We start from the raw sequence: 12,882 nt of genomic DNA, 5'->3' as shown, positions 1-12,882 counted from the left end.
GAGGAGTACACGAAGCATGCCTTCCTACAAGGAAGCTGAGTGCAAAGAGTACTTTGTGTGTATATTTTGCAGCTACATTTTTGTCCATACCTCTTTGACATCAAAGTTTCTTTTAAGCTGATCCCCAACTATTCCATATAATTCATCAGCAGGATATAAAGGCTCTTCTGGTTGTTCTACTGTCACCTGTAGCAATTTAATAATGCTTTAAAAATGACAAAAATTATTTCACACCATGATAAGCCAAAACACCCTAATGAATTTTCCAACCCTTTGATCATAGCTACTCTTTCACCACTTACACTCAAATCCCTCTGCTGGCTTGCTATCTTGTTTTGCATCGAGTTCAAGCTCCTTACACTGAAGGGTATGCACAGCATCATTCTTCACTTTCTCTCTGTCCCTAATTCCTACTTCTGCACACCTCAACTCTACCCATGCTCCATGCTGACAATTCCTCCCACGTTACCAAAACTTTTGCATCTTTCTCCCTTTTGCATATCTGCACCCTGTCCCCACCTAGATACCTGGGTGATTGGCATACTATAAATATACACAGAGAAGAATTTTCTCCAAGTCATTACTTATGTTTACATACTCTCTCCTCCTTTAGCCAGTGCACGCAGTCTCCTCAATCTGATTCTCCAAAAATCGACTTAAGCTAATTCCTTCACTACAAGCCAGCCACCCTTTACATCAAACCTAGCCAATTATTCTAAAATCAACAAGACACACGATGAACCTGAATTACTAACTATTTGAGTGCACCTCCTCCCTCTCCACTTCCTTTGTTAATTATTATCTAAAACCCAGCATCAACTAGGCACTTCAGTCTGTGCCTGACTTTAAGCATAAGGAGTCCCACTGGAGTCAATGGGGACTGACTATTCATACATTTAAAATTAGGTACGTTGTGGAATCAGGCCTATCGTATAGTTCTGAAACAGTTACCCCCAAACATCTGCTTATTCCTGCATATAGTCCCATTAGATTCACTGGGACTGCATGGAGGAGCACACACACTTGCAAGATTACACCTTTACAAAGACAGTTCTTTGGGACAGGAACCATATCTTTTTTAACATCAAAAATGTATTTAATGTCAGATACACCAATGCACTATATAAACAATAAGGGAAAACTAGATAAACAAGGTGGGTGAGGTAATATCTTTTATTTTGAGTTACACAGAGCTCTTCTTCGGTTCTGTTTTATTCAAAAGCTTCTCTCTTTCACCACCAGAAGTTGGGCCAATAAAAGATATTACCTCACGCACCATGTCTCTCTAATATCCTGGGACAGACATGTCTACAACAATAGAGCAAAAAAGGGAAAAACTATACATTTTAATTTAGAAAATGCATTATGTTCAGGAAAATCACATACATACTTACATCTACTTTCTTTTGGTAATTTAAACTCCTCACAATTTTCCTAGCTAGATGAAGTGCATGATTGTCATCCAGAGCATAATGATCAGTTACGCCAGACTTTCTGCACAGATGTAAAAAAAAAATATATATATATATATATATATATATATATATGTATATATACACACCACACATACATACAAAAACTGATAAAAATTAGAGTTTTTAAAAGACTTTAGTCAAGATTTTAAAAATTGAATGCCTAAAATGAGGATCCCTAATCCATATTTAGGAACTTTAAAAAAAAAATGAATCTATGTTTGTGAAGTTAACTTTTACTTTTGTAAAGAGAACACAAGGTTGGCAGACATCATATTTGCACTCTTCTTTTCTTGTATATTTTTGCAATGTCCGTATAGTTCCTTACATGGGTTTAAAATAAAAAGTGCTTCAATATTTAAAATAAAATCTAGTTTGAGCAGTCCAGCACTTACGAGTAAGTGAACAATAAAAACCAATGTGTGCTGAAGAAAGAAATATTTGGGGAAGAAAACAGATTTCAACACTTATCTTCTAAAGTATGAGTTTAAACAGTCAATGAAAATAACTGAAATTTCAGGGGGAAAATTTGACAGTGTTTTTAAACATCATTAACCACCTTAACAATAACACTTCTATCACCAGTAAACTGAAGTACAAAAGGAGCTTATTAATTCATTGTTTTATGAATAATGCGTACATTTTGCTTTTTTGTTTTCCATTCGGAGAACATGAAAGTATACAGTATTTTCAATTTTGATAGTAGAGCCTCTACTAAAAAATGTTCCTTTTATCATTGGCCATTATGATTTAGTTTACAATAAGCTACAGATCATAAAAGAAATAATCCTAAAAGGTGTAAGATGTATGATCTTTTCCATCATTTAATAACCTAATAACATAATCCATAGCAGACACAAAATAAATATACCTTTAATATGCATGTTATTGCATTTGATTATAATATATATTTAATAAAAACAACAACATTTTTATTCCAACATAGCATACCCATTCTGTCATAGTTATAACAATAGAATGAGTCTGTCATAAAAGTTCTTATAATACTATCAATTCAATAATCACAAAAATACCAAAATAAAAAACACCAAGTCTTAAATAAAAAACAAATCTTGAATAGCCAATGGTAAAGTATTACCAATAAAGTACAACACTATACCGTCTGAAGATCTGAGGCCAAACATGGTACCTAGAGAGTTTGTACAATTTCCTTAGTTTTTGCACAGGGAATTCTCAGTACAATTTCCACTGCTACCAGTGGACAGGATCTATAGGCATTAGATGTGTACATTTAAATGATTGAATTGGTACATTATGGAGGTGGAGGGGTATTCCACTAAATCATTAGTTACTGGTCACTTCTAGATTAGGATACTGAACTAGGTGGACCAATCTGTTACAGAAAATCTTTTAACCAGTTTATTTTTAGCCCCATTAAAATGTAAGGGGTGGGAAATGACAAACCCTAGGAGCTTTTGTTTGTTTGTTTTACCGGCAGTGAAGATCAGCACCTCCAAGATCCTCTGCTGATACCGTCTCACCAGTCGCTGCTTTAACCTACAGTATACAAACAGTAGAATCAGGGTAAGAGTTTGCACTTACCTCACATGAATGTTTAGGAAAGTTTAGTAATAAAACAAATTCCTCTCAAAATGTTCACAAATTAGACTCACTCGTGTTTCTGCAATATTTTCCCCTCGTAGTATTTAAAATGTGCTAAGGTGTTCTTTTTCAAATTACCCAAATTTCATGGAATTCAAATCTTAATTATTCAGCATTTATACTTAAGTTCTCTTCCCACAAAGCTCTTTCCTATACTAATGTGCATGTGTATATGTGTTACGTGACCATTATTTTTTAGATTCAAACTATCACCCCATGCATACCTTGTAAAATGTATTACTCATCAATAGATTATTAGTGCAAAACATTTTGAATCTAGCTACAGGTATTCTGCTCTCTTTCACAAAGCTAATAAGCTAATGTAAAATGGAATGCTATGCTTTATCAATAAATGTTCGACTGAGAACCATAAATATGAGGTTTGCACACAGTTCCTGAAAGATACCGATTCCAAAATTAAATAATTTCCTTAGAAAAACCATTTCCCTACATGCACATGGTACTAAGTTTATACATTTTCCAATTCAAAATCTACTCTCATAGTCAGTTTCTGGACAAACTGTTTAACAAATTTCAAATGTTTAATTTAGTTATTCTATTATTCACCTTAAAACTATCTGAATCCACCTATTGATTATTGTCTTTTCTCACACCTACAAAATAATTTAACAAGAAATATTTTCTAAAAAGAGCACCTTCATAAAAGAAAACTCTCAGAATTAAGTATGACTTTCCTAAAAACAATCAAGAACGTATGAAGTAACTCTCGGGTTTGTCGAAAGGACTTGACAGGATAGGAGTGACAGAATTTGTCCCTATAATAAAGCAACGTCATCTCATGCATTTTGCAGAAATTACTCTTGAAGCATTTCTATTAACATACTTTTCAATAACAATAATAATTAGCATAAATGCTTTCTTTATAAATAAAGATTTCTCCAATGCTGAAGAAACCACTGTGCAGCTCTGAGGGAGGTAGATGGCTAAGCAAATTAAGAGAAAGAAAAGTATCACCATTCTCATATTACTTTTTGGATTTCAAATTCTGAATTTCATCCAAGAATCTAATTAACTAAATTAAACACAATTTACTTCCCATGTGAAAATACTTGTAAAAGTATTAAATGTTGATTTATTTCTTCATTAACACAGATAATGCTTTCCTATCTGAATCCCTGCATATATAAAATACACACATTCATAATGTATAGCTAGTCTGTGTAGTATTTCACATTCAATGACAAAGTGCTAATAAGTGGAGCCTGATTATAATTCCAGCGATTGTGTCAATGAGCTTTGAAAACGCAGTGAAAAATAACTATAACCACTACTGATGTCACTGGAATTATACCATTTATGAAGAAATAAATTATGTTAAGCTACTATGAACAATAATGAGAGCTCTGAAAATTTATGGAAAGAATCAGATATCCTATATAACTACAGATATAAAAAGGATGCTTATACTGAAGCTAGCCACCTGCAACAATCTCATCAGTTGTCTCTGTGGCTGAAATGGTTACAAGTTTTTCTGCTACTGAGGTGGTGACCAATGAAACCTTGTGAAAGGGCCATTCTGCCACAGTTGATGGCAAGTCTAATTGCAGGCAAGAAGCAGCCCACATTGGTCTGGTTATTAATCCAGATAAAACTAAGCTCCTGGTCATTACCATCAAACAGCCTCCAGCTGCAGATCACAACTAGCTCCATATTAACCTGTCTACCCTGGAAAATCAAGCAGGTAGCAACTATCAAATACTTGGAAAGCATCACAGATAGTGCTAGAGGATACTCAAAAGATGTGGACACTTCGTATAGCAGCAGCCGCTACCATGTTTTGGTCCCTTTCAGCGACCTCTGTGGGGATGTTGTGACATCAAGCCTGCGACAAAGCTGCAGATCTTCAGAATCAAGGTTATGACAACTTTATTGTACAACAGTGAAATGTAGGCGCTATGGAAGGCTGAAGAGCAACAGATTGATGTTTTGGATTCTTGTCATCTTCATCAGCTGCTCCATATTAAGTGGCAGGACAAAATTAGTAATTAGGATATTTGTAACTGAATCCAGAAGTCATCTTTATTAGCACTGGTTCTGTTTTTACAGGTTTTCTTGGTAAGGACATATTAAGATGGAAGACCAAGTAATTACAAACCATGTTTACTGCTACATGGACGGCAATCACATAACCACCAAAAGATCGGTTGGCGCAGTATGATTGCCAATGATGGACATAAAGTGACTATCCACCCAGACCACTTTCAGAACCTAGGTAGAGATCAACCTGTGTGGCACTCAAATGCATGGATTCGGATTTGCCCAGAGACAAATTACATATAGAGAGAGATTTCTTCATCTTTGGAGACCTCATTATAAAACAAGTATCCTGAATGTTGTTAAAAGATACTTTGGTAGAAATTCTTCAAAAGGTAATTGCTAGAAAACCATGAGATTGAGATATATGCACATTCCACATGAATGTAGTAATGATATACATGTGATAAATTACAGACCCAAGTAACAGATTTTACTTTGCATCTCTTGCCACAATTTATCACCTGGGTCTGTAATTACCATGTGCCAATAAGTGTATCTTTGGACATCTGCCCAGTGATCCATCTCTGCCTGGATCATGGCCAATATTCCAGACATCTGAGCATTTATTTTAAAAATCAACCCACCAAAAAAAAACTTTTCTTTTTCCAAAACTGATATTTTTCTCCACAATTACACTGGCCTAAGATGGGTAAAAAGATGCCTTGGACATGTGATTAGTTTATGGTCCAATATCTCAAGACCCTCTCTGGCTAAAAATAGGAACTTAATACCATATTGCATCCACTAGGATGTGAAATACTCTTTAATAAATTAAGTGTTAATAGGGAGTGTCTGATCATACAAAATAAAACGCACGTTTTCCACCTTTGTTCCAGATATGTAAGTGACCACCACTGTAATGTCACATCACTTCTTCCTGTATTTTACATAAAATTAGTTTAAAATATTTGTAAAACAGCCCACCTGACCATCCTAGAGAGTTAAATCCTCTATTGAACTACTAAACAGATCAGGTACAGCACAAGCAGCACTGAAAGTTTTCTCACACTGCCCAATAATGTTGGGGGGAAAACCTGTCCCAGATAAGCTACATCCTCAGGAGAATCATTCAATTTCTGTGATCATTCAGTACTTGTCTTCTCTGCTGAGTTCATATCAGTGGTCATGGTATTCTTCTGATTGTGTGACTATCTGGCTGTTGTGACACCCTGTACCCCAGGTTCATCATTATAGGATTGTGATTGGAGCCATACCAAATTCAGTCCATTTCGGTCAATGTCATGGTCCTAGGATTTTAAAAATAGTCAAGTTCACAGTTTCAGATGTTCACATCTGAAATGTCAGTGTTATAACTGTGGGGGATCCTGACACAAAAGGAGCTCTTGGGGGGGGTGATCGCAAAGCTATTTTAGGGGGTCGTGGGATTGCCACTTACTTCTGTGCTGCTGCTGGCGATGCTACTTTCAGAGCTGGGCACTGCCCAGTTCTAAAGCCAGCAGTGCCATCAGTAGCAGCGCAAAAGTGAGCGTCACAGAGTGTGTGTGGGGGTCATCAGTTTTTGGGGAGGCAGGGCCAGCCTCACAAGTAGGTGACCACTCAGGGCCCTAGTCAGGAGGGTGCTGTGTTCTCCCCTCCCCTTCCCCCAGCCAGCCCAAGGCCCCTTTAACCTCAGAGTGCTGGGCCTGGAACTGAGGAGGGGCAGAGCTGAAGGTGCCTAAGCCCAAGGCTCCTACCGTGTGCCCAGGCTCCAGCTGCTAGTCTCAGCACCACTGGGGAGGGATGGGACTTCCTCTTCCAGTGTACATTAGAAAAGCAGGCTCAAACTAGTTTTTCAGAGACAAAAACACACCTGCACACCAGCAGGGTGCTAAAGAGTCATTACCTCTTAATTGGCAATTCACCAGCAGGGGAGTTGTAAACAAGAAATTTACAATTCACCTGAAGGACGGTTGCCAGCTCACGTATGCGATGGAACTACATGACCCCATCACCCAGCAAGGACTCTTCCAATTAAAAGAGTCAGAATATTAGAAGGCGAAAAAAGGCCACTGACCACCTCTCTGCCCCCATCTCTACTGACAGCAGCAAGATTGCGTGAAATAACATAGGAAGCTTTTGGAACTTGGGGGAGTGGTCCTGGCTTGGAGGTTTTTCCAGTCAGTGCAAACTGTTGAAAGTCTGAGGGTGAGACAACCTATTTCACTTTTACAACTGTTAGCCCTGGTCTACACTTACCTGGAGATTCGGCGGCAGTCACCGGGAGTTACGCAAACTACGCAGAGTAGCTTGCGTAACTCAGGTTGACTGCTCTGCTTCCCTTCTGTGCGCTGTCTACACTGCGCTGTGCTGACGGGAACAGCGTTCCCATCGATGCAGCATTACACTACTTGAAGGGGTGGTTTACCAGCGTCGACTTCCTGATCAATTGAGCGGGTCTACATGGACCGCTCAATCGATCCAGAAAGATCGATCTGGCAGCGGCAAATTTGGTTAACAAAGGCTGGTGCATAATCATTTCCTTTGCTGAAATAAGACTATTAACGAACTTACATTGTTCAGTAGTGTGCTGGACAGTACAAGGCACGTTTCTTGGGGTGCTAGGCTGGGGCTATGAATTTGTGGGTGTCATCCTGTATGTAGTTCATGAGTGACTGGGAAAGCATTCATCTAACTTTGCTGGATGCGACTTTTTCATGCTAATGGCTGTGTGTGAGCAGAGGCTGAGGAGACTGCTTTTCACTAGCACCCTAGGCTAGGGGACACAGTGGTTCAACCATCCAGATTGTACCCGGGGGATGTCACAGATGTCCATTAGGAACTTTGCCAGATTACATCTAACCACATAAAAGGTAAAGCATCATGTCACGGTGCCAACCCCTGAGCTGTTCATTACTCTAATTATGTTAAGATATGCTTTGTAAATACATTTAGACTCAACGTTAGCCCATGACAAGTCACAGCTTCAAGAAAAATGCCAGTTAGATCTTTGGCTTATGATTGCTTATTGAACCAAAATGTCCAGGAATAAAGGCTTATTCTCATTGCCTAAACTCAGATCATTAGAAGTATTTTCAGTCCTGGATCTGTCACTTTTCAGTTTTTGTTTGTTTTTGCAATATACAGAACGTTATTTTTCTCACGTTCAAGATTTTAGATCAAATCCTCTTGAAAGATCAGATCTGAGTTCTCTGGACTGTAACTATTAAATATCGGCCAGCCATAAATGCCAAGACCTCTCATCTAGCCTCAGTCCCAGTTATCACTCACATATACAAAACTCAGGGGAAAGAAGCCAAATAACCTCTGATTTTGTTCAAACATTTATATATCACTACACAAAACAAGAGCTGCCCGAGAAGCTTGCAGTGTGCTGAATCATATGAAATAAAGTATGAACACACTGCAAATCCCACAGTTCCCTGATCCACCTTATTGCATTTTTACGATTGCCTCTGGAGACTGACAGCCTATTGTCATGATTACAATCATGTATTTCATCAACTTTAAAAGTCATCTACTACTCCTGAGGGAATTCTGCACCAAAAAATTAAAAATTCTGCACACTCCTTCAAAATTCTGCATATTTTATTTGTCAAAAGAACACAATATAATCAGGAAATTTTCAATTATTTCAGTAATTTATTTCAAAAGGCCTGACAGCAAGTATGTTTGTAACAATACAGACAACAAAAAAGATTCAGGAAATGTTTATTTACAAACAGAGTCCTTACTAGGCATATTAGCACATCCATATGGCTCCATAGAGCAGAGGGCAATACTAATATTTCCATGTCTGTCAAGCATAGAAGACTTTAAGGGTATGTCTACACAGCAAAGAAAAACCCGCAGCTGCCCCATGCTAGTTGATTTGGGTTCATGGGGCTCAGGTTGCAGGGCTGTTTCATTGCTGTGCAGAGCTCTGGGACCCTCCCACCCTGCCCAGACTCCAGTCCCAGTCCAGAAGTTTATACAATGAAACAGCCCTGTAGCCCCAGCCCCGTGAGCCTGAGTTAGCTGGCACGGGTTTTTCTTTGCTGGTTAGACATACCCTAAAGGGCAGCACATCCTTAGGAATCACCCTGCAGCCCCTCTCTCCCACCCTCCCCCCCAACGGTGAAGCTGCACCCACCCCAAACACAGTGCAAGGGCTGGGCCTGCCCAAGAAACACCCAGGAGCCCTGTCCCTCTGTGTGGGACAATCTGGGTGCAGGCAGCTTAGTGGGAGGTCTGGGTGCGGGGGGGGATCTGGAGGTACAGGGGCAGGAGGAGTGGGGAATGGGACTCGGGGAGGGGGGGCCAGGTGAAGGTGGTTGGGGCTTGGCAGAAGGGTCTGGTTGCAGGGGGCTCAGCGGGGGGTCTGGGTGCTGAGGGAGTGGGACTTAGTGGGGTGGGAGTCCAGGTGCAGTTGGTCGGGGCTCGGTGGAGTAGGGGGAGTCCATGTGCAGTTGGTCGGGGGCTCAGTGGGGTGGTCCAGATGTGTGGAGGGGGGCTCAGTGGGGTGGGGTTCAAGTCTTTGGGGCTCAGCAAGAGGGGTGATCTGAGTAAGGGGGTGGGGGTCCCAATGCAGGGGAGGTGGGGCTCGGCGGGGGGTCTAGGTGTGGGGGATCTGGATGTATGGGGTTGGGCAGACAGGGGGCAGCTCCCCATACAGTGACCCCTCCCCCTGCAGCTGGGGAGCGTTGGGGGTAGGAAGTGAGGGAGGGGTGCAGAGCTTCCTACAGCCAGAGAAGGTTCCTGGGTTGGCTCTGACCCAGCCCCAGAAGCGGCCTGTGCAGGGGAAGAGGAAGTCCCGTCCCCCTCAGTGCAGTTGGGACTAGCAGATGGAGCCCAGCGCAGAGTAGGAGGCACCACTCAGGGCCTCCCCAGACCTGGCACTCCCCAGGTCCAGGCGAACCACAATAGTGAGCGAAAAGGACTGCGTTTCGCATGCACGCCCAGCCCTGCTCCTCCCGAGGTGGTGATTTATATCTCCCCCAGCTGCTCCCAATGCCTGAACCAGACACACCCACTCAGGACCACTGCCCTGGAGGGGTGTGTGAATCAATTATTCTACAGAGAAAGTGTAAAATCTGCAGGAAACATTAATTCTGCACTTGCACAGTGGTGCAGAATTTCCCCAGGAGTAATCTACAGAGGAACAAAATGAGTTTGTGCCTTTTTTGCTTCATTGTGGTGACTGTAGCCTGAAAAGTTTGGAGAAGAGAAACTAGTTCCTTTCTACCCTGCTTTTCCTGGAAAACTATGTGGATGAATGGAGAAGCAGGAGATTAATAAAATCAGAGAAAATAAGCAAGTGAAACCTGATTGATTGCAGTGGGAAGTTGTTATGTTACATTTATGAAGAACTGAGAAAACAGTAACATAAAAAAACCCCGAACACTAGGGGAAAAGCTGTCTTGTTAAATATTCAACAGTTCCATCCTTTCCATTAGAGGCTAACAAAGCTCCTCATTCACTTCTCTCAATCATCCAAGAAATCTTCCAGCAATCACAGGGAAGGTAAGATTTTACTTCCTGTGATATCCAAGAGAAAATAAGAAAAAAGCCTTAAAAAATGCAAAACCTTTTAGTTTGTAAGACACCAGAGAGCATGAAACAACGGCTGCAACCTACTTTACCTTTAATTTAAAGGTCAGTGTCTATAGACACACACCTTCTCATTTTTTTTGCTATGTTTTTCTTTCAATTTCAACTTCTAGTCTGGCATATTTATTTTGATTTATAAACAGCCAGAAGAGCTCATCAAAACCTCTATGCACTTTCACAGTAATTATAATAAAATTAAGGCCAATAAAAATCATTTAAAAGAGCCCAAAAACACAGGCTGCCAAATAATATGAGACCACAAATTTAAAAAATGAAACCAAATACTATCACTGTATATCTACAATCACCCCCTCCCTAAATGCCACAGAAAGAAAGATGGGACTCATGAAGCATTTGTTAGGTACTAAATTATGTCTAAATGTCTATTCCAGGCTCAAAAACTAATAGACTCAGTTTAACTTCAATGGAAGCTGCTGGACGCTCAGACATTTTGAAAGGCCACTTATTTAGGTGGGTATGTTTAACAGGCTAACTTTAGGCCCCTATTTTTCAAATTCTTAACTTCAATATCTTGTAATGTATCAGATGAAACAAAAATAATATGGGAAAGTTAGTTTATTATAATAATAATTATTTATTATTATAATATATAGGTAATATATAAACACACCCTTCTATTACATCTCATTGAAATTTCATATTGTTGGGCTAAAATGAACTTTATAACAAAAAGGGAAAATTCTGTCTTACCTGTGAATTTTCATTCTAGGACCCACCATGTCAGTCAGTCTTCACAATGGAGCATTCCCCATCACCATGGCAATTGGGGACTCATTAGATCTTTGCTCTGAGCCTGGGCCTGACCACCCCTCCCTCAGGATGAGCTCTCTAGAACGATACCTTCCAAAGCTAAAAAACACTGCTTAAAAGTGCTATTCAGTTCAAACCATTTGCAGCAAAGCCTTAACATGAAATTTAGGGATTTCCTGGATGAATATCCTGTTCCCTTTCAAACTACTTAACAAGCAAGCAATAGCCAGAAGAAAACCCTGAACATAATACAGTCCTCCAAAGGAAGGTCTGACTGTCTGAAATGGAGGTTCCTCAAATGAAAATTCATAAAGGTAAGACAGAATTTTCCCTTTTTCAGTCCCCTCCATGTCAGACAGTATTCACGAGGGGATGCAGAAAGCAGTATATCATCCCTAGAGAAGGAGAGTGGATTCAATTTACATATGAAGGACTGAAATATCATTAAGGGTTGTTGGGGCATCCTGTTCTGTAACCCTCTTCTACCAAACAGTGCATCAGCAGGGTTGAGGATGTTGACTCTACAGTGTTAGAGCAAGTGTGGATGGAAGGTCGTCTCCCAGCCTGACAGCTCTCCTCGTAAGATGTGTGTGATCTCTCTCCTGCAAAATCACTGCTCTTTTCACAAGTGCATAGTAATGAGCGCAGCTGGACCTGAGGCTTTGCGTGGTGCTGCTGTATACACCTTTGTTCTCCTGAAAGCTCTTTTCACATATAAATTAAATATTCTACTTCCTTAGGATGTTTGGAGTCATCCAGAAGGATGCTGCCACTTTCTATTACAGGAGGAAGATTGTGGTGACCTTGAGGATAGACACCTGGCTAGTTCATAAAATGTTTGATAGAATATGTAATTGAAGTTTCACTGAAAGCACACCAAGCTCTGACACCCGATTAGAGAAGATACTTTCAGTGAGCATAGGAAAATACCTACCAGCTATGATGCTGAAAAGTGGTTTTACTGGTACACAGATTGAGATCGTGACAAGAATCTGCTTATTACCAGAGGACTGAAATTTGGTGGTCCCCAGAAATCTATTATGTGACGGTGATGGGTTTCTTGCAGCGCAATACGCCTACAATGGCTGACTTATCTTTCCAAGAAGAGTCGGCCTTGGACCCATGGTCAGGCTATCCTGTAAAAACACTAGGACGTCCTTTGCTTCAGCTGACTTTTCCTTTGTGTGTGTTCCTTGTAACACCCTCTAAACCTCAACACGGGATTAGTGAGCAATTTTGTGAGCAATTTCCTTCAACAGTCTCTGGTCCAAACCCCAAGGAAAGAGGCCCTATGAGGGGAACAGCATGATATCAGGGAGACTGAAAGGACAGTCTGAAGACAAATATCTTGCATGTCTCCTTATGGAGAATAGTAGTGGCCCAGATCCACAAAGGCGTTTAGGCTCCTAAC

At 40.4% G+C, this 12,882-nt stretch overlaps 1 protein-coding gene across 2 annotated transcripts in view; it reads right to left on the bottom strand.

Annotated features, from left to right (window-relative positions):
• MCCC2 (methylcrotonyl-CoA carboxylase subunit 2) overlaps positions 1–12,882 on the bottom strand; it is a 65,300-nt gene that overhangs the window by 30,674 nt on the left and 21,744 nt on the right. For both annotated transcript variants that reach the window (XM_067568449.1, XM_067568450.1), the window contains exons 8-10: positions 2,926–2,990; positions 1,395–1,494; positions 91–186 (exon numbers count right to left, since the gene is read on the bottom strand). In XM_067568449.1, coding sequence (XP_067424550.1) covers positions 91–186; positions 1,395–1,494; positions 2,926–2,990 — 261 coding nt within the window. The remainder of the gene's footprint in view (positions 1–90; positions 187–1,394; positions 1,495–2,925; positions 2,991–12,882) is intronic.

This window comes from Emydura macquarii, unplaced genomic scaffold (genome assembly GCF_026122565.2).
Source record: "Emydura macquarii macquarii isolate MOO-44397 ecotype Brisbane River unplaced genomic scaffold, CSIRO-AGI_Emac_v2 contig_2897, whole genome shotgun sequence".
NCBI lineage: Eukaryota > Metazoa > Chordata > Testudines > Chelidae > Emydura > Emydura macquarii.
The sequence above is the reverse complement of the archived record's forward strand: the minus strand, read 5'-3'. Positions and strand labels throughout refer to the sequence as shown.